This window comes from Xenopus laevis, chromosome 3L (genome assembly GCF_017654675.1).
Source record: "Xenopus laevis strain J_2021 chromosome 3L, Xenopus_laevis_v10.1, whole genome shotgun sequence".
Taxonomy (NCBI): domain Eukaryota; kingdom Metazoa; phylum Chordata; class Amphibia; order Anura; family Pipidae; genus Xenopus; species Xenopus laevis.
This window is the reverse complement of record NC_054375.1, coordinates 141,620,399-141,641,462: the sequence shown is the minus strand read 5'-3', so window position 1 is coordinate 141,641,462 and position 21,064 is coordinate 141,620,399. Positions and strand designations below refer to the sequence as shown.

The 21,064-nt window shown below is 40.7% G+C and overlaps 1 protein-coding gene across 1 annotated transcript in view; it reads left to right on the top strand.

Moving 5' to 3' along the window:
- The window catches only part of grk5l.L (G protein-coupled receptor kinase 5 like L homeolog), a 41,645-nt gene extending 22,575 nt beyond the window's left edge, over positions 1 to 19,070 (top strand). The window contains exons 3-16 of the mRNA XM_018253594.2: positions 2,121 to 2,233; positions 2,350 to 2,427; positions 5,140 to 5,240; positions 7,578 to 7,670; positions 7,791 to 7,854; positions 8,910 to 9,050; positions 9,269 to 9,459; positions 10,510 to 10,547; positions 12,044 to 12,133; positions 12,955 to 13,163; positions 14,714 to 14,851; positions 15,760 to 15,897; positions 16,634 to 16,765; positions 18,539 to 19,070. Of these exons, the coding sequence (XP_018109083.1) occupies positions 2,121 to 2,233; positions 2,350 to 2,427; positions 5,140 to 5,240; positions 7,578 to 7,670; positions 7,791 to 7,854; positions 8,910 to 9,050; positions 9,269 to 9,459; positions 10,510 to 10,547; positions 12,044 to 12,133; positions 12,955 to 13,163; positions 14,714 to 14,851; positions 15,760 to 15,897; positions 16,634 to 16,765; positions 18,539 to 18,649 (1,637 nt within the window). The 3' untranslated portion in view covers positions 18,650 to 19,070. The remainder of the gene's footprint in view (positions 1 to 2,120; positions 2,234 to 2,349; positions 2,428 to 5,139; positions 5,241 to 7,577; positions 7,671 to 7,790; positions 7,855 to 8,909; positions 9,051 to 9,268; positions 9,460 to 10,509; positions 10,548 to 12,043; positions 12,134 to 12,954; positions 13,164 to 14,713; positions 14,852 to 15,759; positions 15,898 to 16,633; positions 16,766 to 18,538) is intronic.
- Positions 19,071 to 21,064: the final 1,994 nt, after the last annotated feature.

Below are 21,064 nucleotides of genomic sequence, written 5' to 3'. Positions count from 1 at the left end.
TTCGGGTGTGAAATTTTTTCTTATGTTATATTGTCTATATTTTACTCCCTTTTTAAAAAAATTTTTACAAAACTTTTTTCTTTCCCTGCCCACTTTTGAGGATGTCACTTCCAGTTTGCAGCAACATCACTTCCTGTTTAATGGTGGTTGCGGGTTTGGGATAAGGCAGTTGTAGGTCGGGTAGCGGATCAAACTGGGTGAATATGGGGATTGTGGTTTGGGTTGCTGGCTGTTGGTTTGGGTCGGTCCGGGTCTTATAAATTGGTTCCGTGCAGGACTCTAGGTCAGGTTACAGGTAGCTGGTAAAAATGCAGTGAGGCTCTGGGTAGGGCCAGGTATCAAAAATTGGACCCGCTCAGGACTCTATGCTGGGCCTCATCTGATCCAAATATTTGTTCCCTTCAGGCTGACATTCATATTCTAATGGAAGCCTATGCAGGTATCGGAAAATGCAGGTATCGGAAATTGGGCAATAAGCTGCTGTTTATAGTAACTAAGTTGGCAGTTAATATCAACCCATGTATAGCCAAATAATGGCACACGGGAAGATTTACAGCTGCTTTTTGTATTGGGCTTGTTAGGTTTCATACTTACTGTAGGTGGCTTAGTGATACTGACATCAGAAAATAACCTTTTTTTATTATCTATCATAACATTGTTACATTACCTTTCTTACCCCCATGTTCCTCTGAGGGGGCAGCCATATTTGTGCAGCAGGAGTCCGTTAGCATTAGAAACTCTGACAGGTTGAGTAGGGACCGTCTGGTTGGCAAAACAGTCAGGTTTAGGAACTTCAAGTAACAATTACTTACAAAAGCAGATCTATCAGCGAAAAACGATCAACATGACCTATAGGTAACTTTTAATGTAGATTAATATTTTGGAAAGAAAATTTTTAGCGTTAGTATCACTTTAAGACACGGGCCACAGCAAACTATTATGGGCAGCAAGATACAAGTAGCCGCTACTAATCTCAAGGTATTTGCGGTATAACAACCCTGCTTTGGTTATCTTTGTGTTTTACTAAATACCGTGTTCCGACTTCAGCTCCCCCTTTGGCTACAGTGACACCTAGTGGGTCCAGGTTTGGTTTCACTTCACCGATTCAGTTGTTTGGTGCCTTGCAACACCCTCGTTATGGTCGGTGGAGCCTTAGTAAGTGAATACGGGCAGACAGTTTGAATAACTGATGATCCTTCTGGACGGCGTACACTTAATGAGAAACAAACCCTTAATAAAAAAATAAAAAAACCCTACCCCCTACCTTACATAGACTCCCCCCCGGGCAAATGCTCCTAACTCTTTACTTACCTCTCCATGCAGATTCTGTCCAGCGGAGTTCACGGGCCCCATTTTCTCCTCTTCGGTAAGCTTTGGAATGAGGCCGACGTATCGACACATGCGCAGCTGGAGCAATTTTCAAAAAAACTCCAGAAAATTGCCAAAGTGCCAGTCTCATTTCGAAGATTACTGAAGAGAAGAAAATGGCGCCCGTGAACTCCGCTGGACAGAATCTGCATGGAGGGGTAAGTAAAGAGTTAGGGGCATTTGCCCCGGGGGGGGGGGCAGCTAGGCTGGGGGGAGGGGGGCCTATGTAGGGTAGGGTTTTTTGTTTGTTTCTCCTTTAAGATCACATAATGCCCTTGCAAGACAATTATTATGAAGGTATAAAGGTGTAGCGCTTGTTCCAGCCAATCACCTACAACCATTTATTGGGCTGCAGTGTAAAAGCAAACCTCTGATTGGTCGGCATGAGGTATTAGTTGTAAATTAGACTGCACTTGATAATTGCTCTTCATTAGTCCTGTTGAAGTATGAGAACCACTGCTGGAAAGCTGCGTCCGTCAACCTCCCACCCCCCTTGTATTCCTGCTAGCACTTAATATATTATTTAGTAGAAAGTGCCCTGGCTAATGGCACACAGTGTGGCACAGAGCCCTACTGCTATTGGTTTTAATACAATTATTGGTCATTAGAAATTCATTTGTGCTGACGCCTTAAAGTCTTGAGTGAACTGGATAACTCATGAATTCCTTATAGGCTATTGTCACCCTGTGCAGAGAGGGACGCACAACTGGCAGTTTGATTGCATTATTCCTTTTTCTGTTTCCAACCTTCAGAAAGGGACTATACAAGCTTGTGTGAGAAGCAGCCGATTGGCCGCCGCCTTTTTCGCCAGTTCTGTGATACCAGGGAGCATTTCATTCGATGCATTAATTTCCTCGATTCGGTGGTAAGAAATGGGCACTTGCTGATATATATATATATATATATATATATGTGTGTGTGTGTGTTGCTTAGACCTGTAAGAGGGATGTACCGGTTATAACTTCTCTCTGTCTCCCTCAGGTAGATTATGAAGTTTCTCCTGATGAGAAGAGAAAGGAGACTGGGGAAGAGATTATTTCCAGGTTTTTTGCCCCACAGGTGAGTCTCTGCTTTGTTTTATGATGTAGCATTAACCATGTATGGAGAGGAAACATGTATTTCAAAGGGGTGGTTCAGCTTTAAGTTAACTTTTAGTACGGTATAGACTGGACAATTCTAAGCAACTTTTAATTGGTCTTCATTATTTATTTATTTTTTAATTATTTGCCTCTTTCTAGCTTTCAAATGGGGGTCACTGACCCTATCTAACAACAAATGCTCTGTCAAGCATGACGGATGTGTTATTGATGCTTTGTATTACTCCTCTTTCCATTCAGGCCTCTCCTATTCAAATTCCAGACTCTTATTCAAATCTATGGAAAGTTGCTAGGCTAGTTAGGACCCTAGCAACCAGATTGCTGAAATTGCAAATCTGTTGAATAAAAAGCGAAATAATTCAAAAACCACAAATAATAATAAATGAAAATCAATTGCAAATTGACTCTCTACGTCATACTAGAAGTTTATTCAAAAGTGAACAACCCCTTTAAGGAAAGGTCCTGGCGGATGCCACCCTTCATTTTTTTAACTTGATGGTGCGAGGTCCACAGGTTGACTTTCTGACTCTTTACTGTGTTATGTAAAACTCCTCTTAAAGGGGTGGGTCACCTTTAAGTCAACTTTTAGTATGTACTAGAATGACCAATTCTAAGCAACTTTCCCATTGGTTTTCATTATTTATTTTTTATAGTTTTGTTTTTATTTGCCTTTTTCTCCTACTCTTTCCAGCTTTAAAATGGGCGTTGCTGACCCTATCTATAAAACAAATGCTCTGTAAAGCTACAAATGTATTGTTATTGCTAATTTTTTTTTCTCTCATCTTTCTAGTAAGGTCCTCTCCTATTCACATTCCAGTTTCTTATTCAAATCAATGCATGGTTGCTAGGGAGATTTAGACCCTAGCTACCAGATTATTTATAATGGAGACGGAAGAGCTGCTAAATAAAAAGCTAAATAACTCGAAAACTACAAATAATAAAAAATGAAAACCAATTGCAAATTGTCTCAGAATATCACTCTCTACATCATACTAAACGTTAACTCAAAGGTGAAAACCCCCTTTAAAAGCCCCCCACCATCCCCTCTGGCAAGAGCTCGCTGTAATGAAGCTACTCAGGGGAATGCTTAAACAGAGCGAGCCTAGGGTTATGTGGCCCCCTGCTTCTCCTTTCCGTCATACTGGTGTAGCTGCTATCTAATGAATATATTGTGGAAGCTTCTCTCGCTGCGAGAGAGTAGGCTCTGACTGCATGCATGCAATTGAGTTCTTCTACATGTCATCATTGCCAAGCAAATCCACTGTCACCATTGAAAGCCAAAATGGCGGCTGTAAATGCAGTAATGGCAGTCCACCTGGAGAGCAGCCACCTGTAAAAATTACTCTAAACATCTCCCAGAATAACATACCTTTGTCCCTGTATTATTTGGCTTCAAAATTACATGCAGCTTAACGTTCTACTCTTTTAGCTACTTCCTTGTCTAACGTGAAGCTCCACCCCCGAGCTCTGCTTTTCTCTCTCCAACAATAAAGACCTCAAACAGGTGCCTACTATACACGTCTAAATGCATTCTATTGGAACAGAGGCAGTGAGCATGCCCAGCAGGCACCTCTTTCATAGTCATAGTCAAAGTGGGAAAGAAAGGAAAGAGGGAGGAGCTTCACTCTATGCAAGGAAGTACCTAAAAGAGCTGAAGAAGCTGCTTATAATTTAGAAATTAACAAGAATCAATGCAGGGAGAAACAATATGTAGTTCAGGGTGATGTTTAGAGTAATCTTAGGGGATTCTGCAATAAAGACTTACTTATCCTTTAAATAAGGATACTAATCTATTTAAAATGGGGTACACTGGTATCGTAACATTATACTTCAGCTTAAAGGGCATTTTAATGTGCACGCTAATCAAGCCCACACTCGAGTTTTGTTTTTTTTAAATTGCCACCTGCCAGCACTAGGACACTTTAGTAGCCATGTTGAGGAGCACACATGCGAGTAATGAGCAAATGCCGGACTTGATCTTTATGTTTCTATGTTACTATGAGTGTCCTAGCCCTGGCGGGGGGGGGAATATTTTTTTTAAAGGAAAACTATACTCCCAAAATGAATACTTGAGTACCAGTTTATATCAAATTAAGTGACGTATTAAAGAATCTTACCAAACTGGAATATATATTAAAGTAAATCTTGCCCTTTTACATCTCTTGACTTGAATCACCATTTTGTGATGGTCTGTGTGCTGCCTCAGAGATCACCTGACCAGACATACTGCAGCTCTAACTGTAACAGGAAGAAGTGTGGGAGCAAAAGACACAACTGCACCGTGAATTGTAGGATCCCAGGGGGCGGCACTTATTTTTTAAAATGGCAATTTTCTATTTGTGATTACCCAATGGCACATATTACTACTGTTTTATGCAATATATTTTTATAGAGATCTACATTGTTTGGGGGGTATAGATTTCCTTTAAGAAACTACTGTTACCTCCAACCTCTGTTACCCCACATATTTGGTTGGGGAAAATATTTTTTCACCCAACAGGTGCTCTTTAAAGAGGTCAGAAATAAAAGAGCTCTATATCAGAATATGTTGGGTGAATGTCTTATATAACTGCTCTAATCTGCATTTTTAAAGGACAGGCAGGGGCCAAGGAAGGACTGCATTGCTCTTATTGCCGTTCTCTCATCACTGTTCTATACCTGCCTTTCCTTTCAGTCGTCGGACTACATGCCAGAGATCCCGGATGCTTACATGGAGGAATGCATTGAGAATATTGGAAAAAATCCCAGCAAGGAAATCTTCACTAAATGCATTAGGTGAGAAGAGGCACATCTTACAGATTGTCCGTTTATTTAATTCCATTTGTTTACTTTGTCTGTGAATGTTTAATTGGACACACAGGGGCTCATTTATAAACTTTGCGCAGGGCAGATTGGTTGGCACAGTGAATATATTTGCCCTGCGCATGGATACATCAATAATGCTGAATACGAGTGTGCAAACAGAATTGCAATTTTTTTTTCACACTGCGAATGTCTATAAGAGCTTTTGAAATTTGGCAAAAATCACAAATTGCGAATATTATCTGCACACTCTGCGTTTGAATTAAGCCACAACTTTGGCGGTGGAGAAAATATTCACCAAAAAAAAATTAGCGAATTGCGATTTTAAGTTACTGTCAACGAGATTTTCGCGCACGACAACCTCACACAGTGGGCGCACTCACACAAACACCCGTCTCATTCGCGAGTCATTTGCCAAGATTTGTTCTCAATGCGAATTCGCAAAAACCCAGAAAGATGGCCACAGCAGTGCAATATTTTAGCGTTCAATGGGCAATACAACCATTTACAAATAAATATGCGATGCGCGGACCTTATAAATGACCCCCACTGTCTATTCTTCATTGAAAGTCCCATTTATTTTTTTACTTTACAAATCAATTAACCTTCTTCCGTGGAAGGAAATCTGAGCTTAGATTCGGGGAGATTAGTTGCCCAGCGACAAATCTCTTCTTCAGGGGCGACTAATCTCCCTGAACTGCCTCCCGCCAGCGATTTACATTCTATCCGGCGGAGGGTAGTTCGGGTAGTTTAGTCGCCCCATGAAGAATGTCAACTGGTGCACTTCGTTTTCCGAAGTCGTCCGAATTTGCCTCAAAAGGAAGCGCTCCAAGTGCCATCCCGCTGACGATTTAGATTGTAGTCAGCAGGACACAGTACAGGGTGATTAGTCGCCCTGGAAAAGAGGCGATTTATCGACGGGGGTCTAAATCTCCCCAAATCTGAGCGTTTGTCTCTGCCCTGATGAGGTAGCCAGAAAGGAAGCCACAGGGCCCTTTGGTGGCAAGACCATCAGATATTGGAGAACCCTTCAGTTTCTGAAAAAATAAGACATTGAAAGTATGTATTATCTACTAAATCAGTAACTGGTCTCTAGAGTTTCCCTTTAATAAAGCGACCCATTAATGACCTAATCATTAATCACCTAATTTAGTGGAGGAGCAATTTCATTGTTGCCGTGCAAGCCTCTGACATGGGACCTTGTCTCTGTGTCAGCAACGGGAGGTCTCTGCTCTAAGAAACATCTGGCAGTTTGATACACAGGCATTGACCGATGCTCCCAATAGACGCAAATGTGTGTGTTATAGTGACTGGCCCTCGTTGAGAAGCACACAATCAGTATATGTCCATTTCAGTGAGAATGAATATCCCCCATTGTCTTGAATGAAGAGTTTGCTGTAAGGCTTGCTTCAGACTTCACAGGAACTCTCGTTCTTTATTGGGAGCACTATATATATTAACAGACCCTTCTCTCTCTTTGAGAGACAGAGGGATTCTTTAATTGCGCTGGAGAAGACCCTTGGTGAGCGATTTACAATAAATCGGGACATTTTGCAAAATAAGAGAAGGCACAATGTTCCCTACCATAAAAAAAAGGCAATAGATCTGATCTGAACGATAATTTTTTTTTTTTTTTTTTTTAGGTTTCTATTAAACAGCAGTCTTATTGGATGCTTTAAGTAAACTTTAGTATGTTATAGAATGACCCCTTTCTGAGCAACTATTCAATTGGTCTTCATTATTTATTTTTATAGTCTTATTAGTCTTTATAGTCTTGCTCTTTCAAATGAGGGTCACTGACCCCCCATCTAAAAACAAATGCTCTTTAAGGCTAAAAATGTATAGTTATTTCTACTTTTTATTATTCATTTTTATATTCAGGTCTTTCCTATTCATATTCCAGTTTCTAATTCAAATCAGTGCATGGTTGTTAGGGTAATTTGGACCCTAGCAATCAGATTGCTGAAATTGGAAACTGGAGAGCTGCTGAATAAAAAGATAATTAAGTCAAAAACCACAAATAATAATACATGCAAACCAACTGCAGATTGTATCTGGACAACGCTTTCTACATCATTCTAAAAGTTAATTTAAAGATGAACAACCTATTTAATTACACCCCTCTATTTCATACATTGCTAAAGTCTCATTACCTGACCCAAGGGGGGTGGGGCGACATCAATATAACTGCATTCTTTCATCTAGGAGCCACATATAATCCCATGTAGGGCCACTTAGCAAGTACAATTTATAATTTATGAAATGTATACTGTACTGGAAAGCTTAATATGCCCATCTTTTCGCCACCAGCCAACTGCATGAGTTCCTTAGTGGGTCCCCATTCCGAGAGTACCAGGAAAGTATGTACTTTGACCGCTTCTTGCAGTGGAAGAGCCTAGAAAGGTAACACAGGTTTTTTTTTTTTTTTTAACCATTTTGAATGTGGACTGCGCCTAAAATATGTACGTAACTTATAATAATAATAAATATCATAATAATGACTGGGTTGTTTTACTCTTTCAGGCAGCAGGTTACAAAAGACACTTTCCGGCAGTACAGGGTATTAGGCAAAGGCGGCTTTGGGGAGGTGAGTGAGTCCTGTAATTAACACTGATTCACAAACAAATCGGTAAACGTTCAACCTGTATTCTCTGCTTCACATTACTATTACATGCTGCAGTTGTAACTGTATACAGTATATCTGCTCTGTATGTTATACGGATAAGCTATATATAATCTATATCCTTTTATTACTCCATATAACAACTTCTTTATTCTTCTAACTAACTTTATATTCTTCCTTGTAACCCCTCCTTATATCTTGTCTTTATAACCCATTTGTCTCTTAATATTACTCAATAACTTCCTATTCCTTTAAATATCCTCCCTATAACTCCCCCCTATTGCTCCATATAAGCCTCCCTATTGCTCCATATAACCCTCCCTATAACTCCTCCTATTGCTCCATATAACCCTCCCTATAACTCCTCCTATTGTTCCATATAATTCTTCCTATTTCTCCATATAGCCATCCCTATTGATCATATAACCCTCCCTATAACTCCGCCTATTGCTCTACATAACACTCCCTATAACTCCTCCTATTGCTCTATATAACCCTCCCTATAACTCCTCCTATTGCTCTATATAACCCTCCCTATAACTCCTCCTATTACTCTATATAACCCTCCCTATAACTCCTCCTATTGCTCCATATAACCCTCCCTATAACTCCTCCTATTGCTCCATATAACCCTCCCTATAACTCCTCCTATTGCTCCATATAACCCTCCCTATAACTCCTTATACTGGACACTTATAACTCCTCTATTTTTCCATAGAACACTTTCTTATAACACCCTTTAATTCTACTTATTGTTTTCTTCTATTTATCCTAGAAACCTTGCTCCAAATAACCCTCCCCCTTTAGCTCTTCCTATTGCTCCATAAGCACCCATATAATTCCATATATTGCTCTATATAACTTCTGTTTATCATCTAACCCTGTAGCTTCATATAACCTCCCTTTAACATCTTCTAATGTGCCATACAGCCCCTCCCTATATCTCCTCATACTGCTCACATTCTCCCTCTACAGCTCCTCATATTGTTCTTATAAACTAATTCTGATCTTTGTTGAAGGTGTGTGCGTGCCAGGTCCGTGCCACAGGGAAGATGTATGCTTGTAAAAAACTGGAGAAGAAGAGGATCAAGAAGAGAAAGGGAGAATCAATGGCTCTGAATGAGAAGCAGATCCTGGAGAAAGTGAACAGCCGATTCGTGGTACTGACCTTGTAGTGTGTATCTGGAGCTTGTATGTATAGTGTACCAATAGACTAGTCGTGTGCAAGTGGCAGCATACCTGACTATCTAATAGAAAGAAAATGAAGAAATATGTCACTAAGTTACATTTAGGTTATTTATATACAGAAAGCAGAGCTGGAGACGTGGGAAACCTATAGGACAGGTCAGTTGGCCAATAATCTTCTCTTTTGCATCAGGTTAATCTGGCTTACGCCTATGAAACAAAAGATGCCCTGTGTCTGGTGCTGACAATCATGAACGGTGGTGACCTCAAGTTCCATATCTACAATATGGGAAATCCTGGCTTTGAGGAGGAGCGTGTGGTCTTTTATGCTGCTGAGCTCTGCTGTGGCCTAGAACATCTACACCAGGAGGGAATTGTTTACAGGTGAGGAGAAATCTTCTGGGAATTTCAGTCATGCCATCAATTTCCAAATACTGCCGTATTTTATACTGACCTAGGACTTCAAGGGGTCGCTAATCTTTAAATTACCTTTTAGTATGACGCAGAGAGTGATATTCTGAGACAATTTGAAATTGGTTTTCTTTTATTATTATTTGTGGTATTTGAGTTATTTAGCTTTTTATTCAGCAGCTCTCCAGTTTTCAATTTCAGCGATCTGGTTGCTAGGGTCCAAATTACCCTAGCAACAATGCATTGGTATGAATACGAGACTGGAATATGAATAGGAGAGGCCTGAATAGAAAGAGGAGTAATAAAAAGTAGCAATAACAATACATTTCTAGCCTTACAAAGCATTTGTTTTTAGCTGTAAAGAAAAAGAAGAAGAAAACTATAAAAAAAAAAAAAAAATAGACTAATTGAAAAGTTGCTTAGAATTGGTCATTCTATAACATACTAAAAGTTAACTTAAAGGTGAATCACCCCTTTAAGGGCAAACATCCCTTTATGGTGGACTAATTTATATCTGTCACATTCGATAGTTGGCCATACATGTCCCTATTACAGGTTGTCCTAAAACTCTTATTTGTGAAGCACATCTGTCTCCATGACTTCCTTGGGTAAGGTCACACCTGGAGATTCTGGGAGATTTAGTCGCAGCACTTCGTTTTCTGAAGTCGGCCAAAGTTTCCTCTTGAGGCAACTTCGGCGTCTTCGGAAAACAAAGCACCATGAGTACCATACAGCAGGCATTTTTTCATTATAACAGGCGGAAGACGGGGAAGCCGTTCGGGGAGATTAGACTAAATCTTCCTGAATATCCAGGTGTGACCTTACCCTTAAAAGTTCATGATAATCACGGTAACACTTCAAAACAAAAAGGTGAAATTTGAATAAATCATCAGTTGGACTTTTGTTCAGCAAATCATTAGAGCCTGCTACAACTAGGGGGCAGTAAAGAGAGACAAGTATGGTCTACGCTAAGGAATTGGCGCTACTATGCTCTAGAACTTATATCTTCTTTTTTTCTTTTAGGGATTTAAAACCAGAAAATATCCTCTTGGATGATGACGGTTAGTATTTTCCAGGAGTGTTAATCACTAATGGGGGAATGAACTAAAAGGGGCACAGGTCCAGTAAAATACAGCGACCAATCAACATTTGATCGGCTGTTTTGTTGTTGTCGGTTCCTAGACCTGGACAGTTTTTCCCTCTTGTTGTATTCCTGGTCTAGATCGTGAGATTTTTCTTAGGGGTTCAAATGTTCCTTGTACTATTGAACAGGAATTGGTCTTCAGACAGTTATGCACTAACATGGCCATACACGAAGAGATCCGCTCGTCTGGCGACATCGCCAGATGAGCAGATCTTTCCCTGATGTGCCCACTAACGGCAGGGCTATATCGGACTAATCCAAACATTCGGCCCTAAAGCCAGACGATCGGATTACAACGAGGAGCAACGGGCTCCGACCTGTCTGTCACACGAAATATGAAACCTTCCCGATCTATATCGTGGCCAGATATCGATCGGGAAGACTCGTCGGAAGCCTCTATACATGGGAAGATAAACTGCCGAATTGGTCTAAAGCAGGGGTCCCCAACCGATGGGCAGCGGCCCACTACCGGGCCACGGACATAATTGAACTGGGCTGCCCAGTCCGAATTTGACGCTGCATGCCTGAATTTGATGCTGGCGTGTCTGAATTTGACGCAAAACGTGTGAAATTTAAGCACAGTTGGCGCCCCTCTGGTCCTTGAAAAAAATTAGGGCTTTACACCTGTTCCTGGGGCAAAAAAGGTTGGGGACCGTTGGTCTAAGGGACCGATATCGGCATCTTTATCTGCCCTTCTATGGCCACCTTTAGTATCTGGTTGGTCATTCAGATACTGTAGAGTCCTCCGCGGAATCAATTTTTAAGACCCGAACCCTTATTATTTACCCACTTGGGTATCTTCTACCTGACCCGGCTCACAACTGCCTTATCTGCCACCCGATCGGCGATTTGTCCTGCTTTCTATTATAATACGGACTGTATCAATTTGGGTGTGGACACAGGACACCTTGCAGGAGAATCCACCTACATATACTAAAGGTGAGCTACAGCCTATTTATAATTGATTTACCCGATCGGCAGCCCACTGACCACCATTAAACAGGAAGTGCTGCCGCTGCAAAACAGAAGTGACCATCAAAAGTGGGCGTAGACAGAAAAAAGTTTTGTAAAATATAGACCATATAACCTTAGATAAGAAATATAAATGAGACTCAGTGACCCGCATCTATACCTGCACCCGAAAATCCTACAGTCATTCTCGCTGCAGGATCCATACGAGTGGCCAAACACAGCTACTGTCAGCTGAAGAGACACATGGTGGTTCTGAAACAGGGGTGATTCTTTTGGAGTCTTGAACTCCCTGGAGTCTGGAGTTTTGAAACAATTGCACACGGGTGTCCATGAGGGCCCTGATTATATACTGAGATTAGTAGTCATGTAATGCACTTCTTCTCTGGATGTTTCTCTGAGTGCAGCTTCATCTAAACTGAACAACTTCTTCTCTTCTTTCAGGTCACATCAGGATCTCAGATCTTGGCTTGGCCATCAAGATACCAGAAGGGGAGGGTATCCGGGGCAGAGTAGGCACAGTGGGTTATATGGGTGAGTTCATGTTCTTAATTTGGTCCTCCAGGTGTTGCAGTTGGATCTTGGGACTGCTCTTCCTTCTAATACCATTATCATATGATAGCTGTCAAGGTGTTTTCTTGCAATATTAAAATACTATATACAGGTATGGGACCTGTTATCCAGAATGATTGGGACCTGGGGTTTTCCGGATAACGGATCTTTCCGTAATTTGGGTCTTCATGCCTTAAGTCTACTAGATATTCAATTAAACATTAAATAAACCCAATAGGCTGGTTCTCCTTCCAATAAGGATTAATTATATCTTAGTTGGGAGCAAGTACAAGGTATTCTTTTATTATTACAGAGAAAAAGGAAATCTGTTTTAAAAATCGAAATTATTTGATTATATTGGAGTCTATGGGAGATGGCATTCCTGTAATTCGGAGCTTTTTGAATAATGGGTTTCCCGATAACAGATCCCATAACTGTATTTCCATGTTCTGTAACACACCCTAAGGTTTCTTCTTTATCTGTTATACCCTAATGTTGAGTCTTGATGATGGGGCCTTCAAAATTCTTTACCCTAGTCTGCGTAGAGGACTACAAGTCCCATGATGCACTGTGTCAGAGCAACTGAAAACAACGTGCGTGCTATAGTCCCTACAACTCCCCCCCCGAGTTGTAGGGACTATAGCACGCACGTTGTTTTCAGGGAGAACCTCATTGGTCTACATGGCCCTACGGAAAATACTGACAAAGAAAATCCTTGGTTTGACTGATCATCACCTGTCTAGTGTGTCCTAGTCCTAAGAGTATTACACAATTCAACATGTGTGTGTGTTCTCTTCCATTAGCCCCAGAAGTGATAAAGAACGAACGCTACACTTTTAGCCCGGACTGGTGGGGTTTGGGTTGTCTCATTTATGAGATGATCGAGGGCCAGTCTCCCTTTCGGGCACGGAAAGAGCGTGTGAAGAGGGAAGAGGTCGAGAAGAGAGTGCAGGAAGAACAGGAGTCCTATTCTGCTAAATTTACAGAGGACGCTAAATCTGTTTGTAGAATGGTAAGATTTGTATTCCTGGAATAAAATTGGATATTATGCAGATCATAATGCCTTAAGCACTTCTACTACTTATCTGTATTTCTGTGAATTGTCCATGTTAGGGGTAATGGTATTCCTGTCTATAGCACTAGGGTGGGATTTATTTGGGGAATTTCACCACTGCATTTTTACTAGGGATGCACTGAATCCACTATCTGGAATTCGGCCGAATCCTTCATGAAAGATTTGGCCAAATTCGAACCCTAATTTGCGTATGCAAATGAAAATTAGGGACGCAAAGGGAAAAAAAATATTTACTTCCTTGTTTTGTGACACAAAGTTAAGTGGTTTCCCTTTCCACTTCTCATTTGCATATGCAAATGATGGTCTGGTTCTGCCAGGCACAAGGATTTGGTGCATCCCTAATTTTTACAGTAAAAACACCCCAAATCACTGTGTTATGACATTAACCCTGACATCTGTATGAGGAGGTTAGTCATTGCTATGCCAAATAATGGAATGCTTGCAGCTCAATGTTACAGTTTAATAGTACACACAAATGGTCTGTTTTTAGTCACTATAAGGATATTAGAAGTCACTGAGGGGTTGTTCTGTGACCATATAAAGGCACAAGGCTGCAGGCTGAGTTATACAGGGAACTCTGAGTATCACTCATGTATTATAAGGGATAATGTACCCCCGACTGTAAATGATAAGGATATTGGAAGTCACTGAGGGGTTGTTCTGTGACCATATAAAGGCACAAGGCTGCAGGCTGAGTTATACAGGTCAGGGAACTGCTGTAAGATAAACAGGAATTAAAGGGATCCTGTCATCGGAAAACATGTTTTTTTCAAAACGCATCAGTTAATAGTGCTACTCCAGCAGAATTCTGCACTGAAATCTATTTCTCAAAAGAGCAAACAGAATTTTTTATATTCAATTTTGACATCTGACATGGGGCTAGACATTTTGTCAATTTCCCTGGAGCCCCCAGTCATGTGACTTGTGCCTGCACTTTAGGAGAGAAATGCTTTCTGGCAGGCTGCTGTTTTTCCTTCTCAATGTAACTGAAGGAGTCTCAGTGGGACCTGGATTTTACTATTGAGTGCTATTCTTAGATCTACCAGGCAGCTGTTATCTTGTGTTAGGGAGCTGTTATCTGGTTACCTTCCCATTGTTCTTTTGTTTGGTGGGGGGGGGTAAGGGAGGGGGGTGATATCACTCCAACTTGCAGTACAGCAGTAAAGAGTGACTGAAGTTTATCAGAGCACAAGTCACATGACTTGGGGCAGCTGGGAAATTGACAATATGTCTAGCCCCATGTCAGATTTCAAAATTGAATATAAAAAAAATCTGTTTGCTCTTTTGAGAAATGGATTTCAGTGGCGAATTCTGCTGGAGCAGCACTATTAACTGATTACTTTTGAAAAAAAATGTTTTTTCCTATGACAGTATCCCTTTAAGGACTGCACAGAATGTGTCTTGCCCTTTGCTGCTTGCCCTGTTAACCCTGTCCTATATTTAACGTCTGTCCTTCATCCTCCTCTACGTTGCTTTCTTGTTGGCAGCTGTTGACCAAAGACCCGAAGCAGAGGATTGGCTGTAAGGAACAGGGTGCCGACGAGGTGAAACATCATCCTTTTCTCAGGAACATTAACTTCAAAAGGCTGGAGGCCGGGATAATGAAGCCGCCCTTTTTTCCAGATGTAAGGACAAATTGTTGGACTTTCTTTCCTTTGTGTTTGTATAGACACATGTAATTGAGTAAGCCTATAGTTATTGCTCTCTGTACATGAGGTCCATGTATGTTTACTCCATTTTGGTCGGTGGGCTGCTGTAGAGGCCACAAGCCAGGTCATAGGGACTTTCTACTCTCTTACCACAACTCTCTGATGGTATTATAACCCCATCGTAAGTAGCTTGGTATCCCAAGGGATTATTCATATCACTGGGATTATTGTGTTCTAGAGATTTTACAATCTAAGGTCCCTATCACATTCACACACAGTTGGCTCAGCTTTATCAGGAGCCACTTAAAGGAATTGTTCAGTATAAAAATAAAAACTGGGTAAATAGATAGGCTGTGCAAAATAAAAAATGTTTCTAATATAGTTAGTTAGCCAAAAATGTAATGTATAAAGGCTGGAGTGACTGGATGTGTAACATAATAGCCAGAACACTACTTCCTGCTTTTCAGCTCTCTAACTCTTGAGTTAGTCAGCAACTTTAAGGGAAGTCACTTGGGACATAACTGTTCAGTGAGTTTGCAATTGATCCTCAGCATTCAGCTCAGATTCAAAAGCAACAGATATGACCCATGTGGCCCCCCTTCAAGTCACTGACTAACTCAAGAGTTAGAGAGCTGAAAAGCAGGAAGTAGTGTTCTGGCTATTATGTTAGACATCCAGTCACTCCAGCCGTTATACATCACATTTTTGGCTAAGTAACTATATTAGAAACATTTTTTGTTTTGCACAGTCTATCTATTTACATCTGAATGTTGCTCACAGGGAAAAAAAGCTTGTGGAACCCTGGCCTAGATAATCTCTAGTATTGTGCTTGTGTAACTGCAGTCCTCTGTGTAGTCTCACTCCACTCTTTCTGCTTTCCAAAGCCCCGCGCTGTGTACTGTAAAGATGTCCTGGACATTGAGCAGTTTTCAACCGTCAAAGGAGTTAATTTGGACCAGACCGATAATGATTTTTATGTCAAGTTTGCAACCGGCTGTGTGTCCATCCCCTGGCAGAATGAGGTGAGTGGGGCTTTGTGGTTGTGTCTCCAAGCAGTCTGAGACCAGAACGGGCTACATACAGGGGCAGATATATTAAGGGTCAAGTTGTGTTTTCCACAAAAAATTCAAGTTTTCTTATTTTTTTGGAGTTTTTTTTTTTTGTTTTGTTTTTTGAGTTTAAAAAAAAAACGAATTTTGGGGATTTTGTAAAAAAAAAAAAACTTGAATTTTTCGAGATTTATTATACCTTGAAGCTGGAAATAGCTCATAGCCGAAAATACACCATCTAAAACTTGTGGAGGTCATGTAGAAGTCAATGGCAGAGATCGCTTGAACTAATTGAAGATGTTAATAGCCTTAATTCTTTTTTCTGGCAGGTTTTGCTCAAAGACTAGATTTGAAAGACTTGAGTTTTTCCTGCAGAAAACTCTCTTACTTAGAGTTCTCAGGTTTTTAACCCCAAACGTGCTGATTAGAGGTTTTTTTCCATATCAAGTTTTTTCCATTCCCAGTTTTTCCCATTCCCAGTTTTTTTTTTCCATTTGAGTTTTTCCCTAAATAATAAACCATTGGCGTTGTGAGTTCATTCGAGTTTATAAAAAGCTCACATAACTCTAGTATTCAACCTTAAGCACTGGGCATGTTCATTCAAATTCATCCAAAGCTCAAATGCAAAATGTGCAGGTTTCTGCTGAATGCATTACTCTGGAGCATATACCCTGGAACTAAATGGCTTTGGCCTCCTTTCATCCCACAGATGATCGAGACGGAGTGCTTTAAGGACCTCAACATCTTCGGACTAAATGGAACTCGCTCTCCTGATCTAGACTGGAGACAGCTCCCAGAACCGCCCAAGCGTAGTTTGCTGCAGAGGCTTTTTCGGAGACACGTATGTACTACCCCTCTGTTTAAATCCTGATACAGGGAACGGTGACTTATTGGGGCTTGTTTATAAACACAGGGCAAATTTGCACCTGGGCAGTTACCCATAGCAACCAATCAGTGACTGCCATTTTTAAGTCCCCTGCAGGTTGCGCAAGGAAAGCAAACCATTGATTGGTTGCCATGGGCTACTGCCCAGGTGTAAATTTGCCCGTGTTGATAAATGAGCCCCACTGTATTTTAAGACCGCTTTCATTCCCAGGTGATGTCACAGACAGAAAGGGAGATTGGACAGCTTGTTAGATAGTCTTGACTTAAATGAACAGTTCAGTGCATAAATAAAAACCGGGTAAAAATAAAAAAATAAAAAAATTATGTAATATATAGTCATTTAGCCAAAAATGTAATGCATAAAGGCTGGAGTGACTGGATGTGTAACATAATAGCCAGAACACTACTTCCTGCTTCTCAGCTCTCTAACTCTTGAGTTAGTCAGCGATTTCATTATGGGGGCCCGCATGGGACACAACTGTTCAGTGAGTTTGCAATTGATCCTCGGCATTCAGCTCAGATTCAAAAGCAACAGATATGACCCATGTGGCCCCCCTTCAAGTCACTGATTAGTTACTGTCAGTGACTGTAACCAATCAGTGGAAACCAAGAGATCTGAAAAGCAGGAAGTAGTGTTCTGGCTATTATGTTAGACATCCAGTCACTCCAGCCTTTATACATTAAATTTTTGGCTAACTAACTATATTAGAAACATTTTTTTATTTTGCTTTGCACAGCCCATCTATTTACCCAGTTTTTATTTTTTTGAACAATTCCTTTAATAGCACTAAAATGGTAAGGTAAAATTGGGAAGCAGCAATGCATGGATTTGGGAATTTCCCCGGCCTGCTCCTGACTGTATTCAGCCTAAACCCAACTGGGGCAGATAGTGCTTATAAAAAGAACACACACACACTCTCACACACTCACACACACACCTTCAATTACCCAATCCCTAAAGCTCCTGTAACATAAAGGGCATTTTTCCTCCACTGTCCTCTGTTTCAGCTCTTTAAAGGGATATGGTCATGGGAAAACATGTTTTTTTTTCAAAACACATCAGTTAATAGTGCTGCTCCAGCAGAATTCTGCACTGAAATCCAATTCTCAAAAGAGCAAATAAATTCTTTTTTGGTTATATTTAATTTTGAAAATCTGACTTTGGGCTAGACATATTGTCAGTTTCCCAGCTGCCCCCAGTCATGTGACTTGTGCCAGCACTTTAGGATGGAACTGCTTTCTGACAGGCTGTTATTTCTCCTACTTAATGTAACTGAATGTGTCTCAGTGGGACTTGGATTTTACTATTGAGTGTTGTTCTTAGATCTACCAGGCAGCTGTTATCTTGTGTTAGGGAGCTGTTATCTGTTTACCTTCCCATTGTTCTGTTGTTAGGCTGCTGGGGGGGGGGAAGGGAGGGTGTGATATCACTTCAAATTGCAGTACAGCACGTAAGAGTGACTGAGGTTTATCACAGCACAAAGCACATGACTGGGGGCAGCTGGGAAACTGACAATATGTCTTGCCCCATATCAGATTTCAAGATTGAATATAAAAAAAATCTGTTTGCTCTTTTGAGAAACTGATTTCAGTGTAGAATTCTGCCGGAGCAGCACTATTAACTGATGCGTTTTGAAAAAAAAAACTTTTTACCATGACAGGATCCCTTTAACCCTATTTTAAACTCACTGATTCTAACCATTATTTCTCCTCCTCCTTGTTGCTCTAGAACGCTGACATAGCCATTAACGCTAATGACCCCACCATCTCCAACGCCAACACCACAAACCACCACTTCCAAGAAAGGACACCCACAGCCAATGCTTCCCTCTCGTCTTGATGGAAAAAATTACGGGGAACTTTAAGGACTGATGACGGTGACATCAGTCATGACTTTTTATTTTATTTTTTATCCCAGAATCCTTTGCTGCCCTCTCCCCTTTTTTTCTCAGGTTTAACCTTGAACTCTACGTGAGTACAAACTGGCTTTTTACAGAATATATAAATACATATATATGTATACACACATTTTTGGGCTGTTAAAGTCCAAGGACACATGGAAAATTCGCGTTCCTGCTCAAGGGACACACTATTGTCATTGCTCCTGAATGGGGAGAAAATATCCAACTGATTTGACATCTCAAGGAAACTCAGTCCTGCGAATGTTAAGCTAATGGAAATATACATGTCATGGTTTTTTTATGCTTATTTTTTATCACTTGGTAAGGCTTCATGTTATAAAAAAAAAAATTGGGTTAAAATTGGACACCATTTTATTATATTTCACTTTGACTTTTTAATGGTATTTTTAATATAATAACACATATTCACGGAGTAACGGGATTGTCCCCTGAATGGAGGATCCGCGCAGAGCAGCTCCTCTGAAACTTCTTAAACTGGTGCTCAGAGTTAATGTGACGGTGGGTTGGCCCCTCCGCTTCTATGAAACGACATCTCCCAGAATCCAAAAGGCTGTGAATGGGCCGCTGAGAGTTGTAGTTCACAAGGCTGTAGGCTGATGTGCCTCAATGTTAATATCTGCGCCAGCAGGTTACACTGAAAGGAAACAGTACCAAGTGTATACGTATGGAGTGTCTTCCATTTATGTATCTTAAAGAGACTTGTATAAAGGAGTCAAACATAATCCATCCGAAATTATTTACAAGAACATCACTTTAAGATTCATCAAATCTAGGATTCAGTTTGGGATGCGGCCTTTTTCTGCAACAAATCTAACAAATCCTTTTGCCTGACTAAACCAAATCCTAATTTGCATATACAACTTTTGGGAGGCAAATCACGTAACTTTTTGTCACAAAACAAGGAAGTAAAAACATTTTTTTTCCTGTTCCTTATTTGCATATTTAGGAATGGGAAGGGAACAAGTGGAAAAGACTTTTTGCTTCCTTGTTTGTGACAAAATGTTTGCATATGCAAACTCGGATTCGGTATTCGGCCGAATCTTTCATAGTAAAATAACATAGAAAGTTAGGTTAAAAAAAGACACATCCATCAAGTTCAACCTTAAAGGAGAACTAAACCCTAAAGTTAAAAAACCCCTCCCTCCTCCCCCCCCAGCCCGAGTGTTACCCCAGGCAAATGCCCCCAACTCTTTACTTACCCCTCAATGCAGATTCTGTCCAGCGGAGTTGACGGGCGCCATCTTCTTCTCTTTGGGAAGTAAGTGCCATATTGGTTCATGAGCAGTTGGAGCAATTTCTGTTTTGTTACAACTGCACGTGTGCCGAAACTCACAAAAAATTGCTGGAGCGACGGTCTCACTCTGAAGATCATCGAAGCGGCTGAAGATGGCGCCCGTGAACTCCGCTGAACAGAATCTGCACAGAGGAATAAGTAAAGACTTGGGGGCATTTGCTTGGGGTAACACTTAGGCTGGGGGGAGGAGGGGGGGGGTCTATGTAGGGTAAAGGTTTTTAACTTTAGTGCTTAGTTCTCCTTTAAGTCTATATATAACCTGCCTAACTGCCAGTTGATCCAGAGGAAGGCACAAAAAACCATCTGAATCCTCATCAATTTGCCTCAGAGGGGGAACAAAATTCCTTCCTGACTCCAAAATGGCAATGGGACCAGTCCCTGGATCAACTTGTACTATGAGCTATCTCCCATAACCCTGTATTCCCTCACTTACTAAACACCATCCAACCCCTTCTTAAAGCTATCTAATGTATCAGCCTGTACCACTGATTCAGGGAGACAATTCCACAACTTCTCAGCTCTCACTGTAAAAGGATATAAATGGAAGAAAACCATACTCAACTGTGGTACGTTTCCCTTTCTATTTCATGTGTTCTTATTCCAGGGTAGGCGTGTTCAGGATTACAAAGATGATGCTCTATATTAATATTTAAGTTGCTGTTACTGAACAGCTTGGGTATAGCGACACTATCTTGTTTGTTTATCAAGGTTAAATATTTTTTTGCATCGTTGATTTAAGGGCGTCTTGCCAAAAACAGCTCCTTGCTGATGAAATCCAAGAGCCATGGTCAAAATATTGTTTTTTTTGCCAAACTTCATAAAAAAAACCTGTGTCCTTTTGTTGAGAATTCCGTGGCCATATTTATTGTGTTTTGAAAACAAGCCTATATATCACTTGCCAAAAACAAAAGGGCACACAGACCCATTTAAGATTCACTGTGAAATGTACACGTGCGGCCAAGTTGGCTTTATTACATATATATTGTTTAAAGGGAAAATAGGCTAAAAAGGGCAAGTGAAACCATTTCCTGTGCACCAG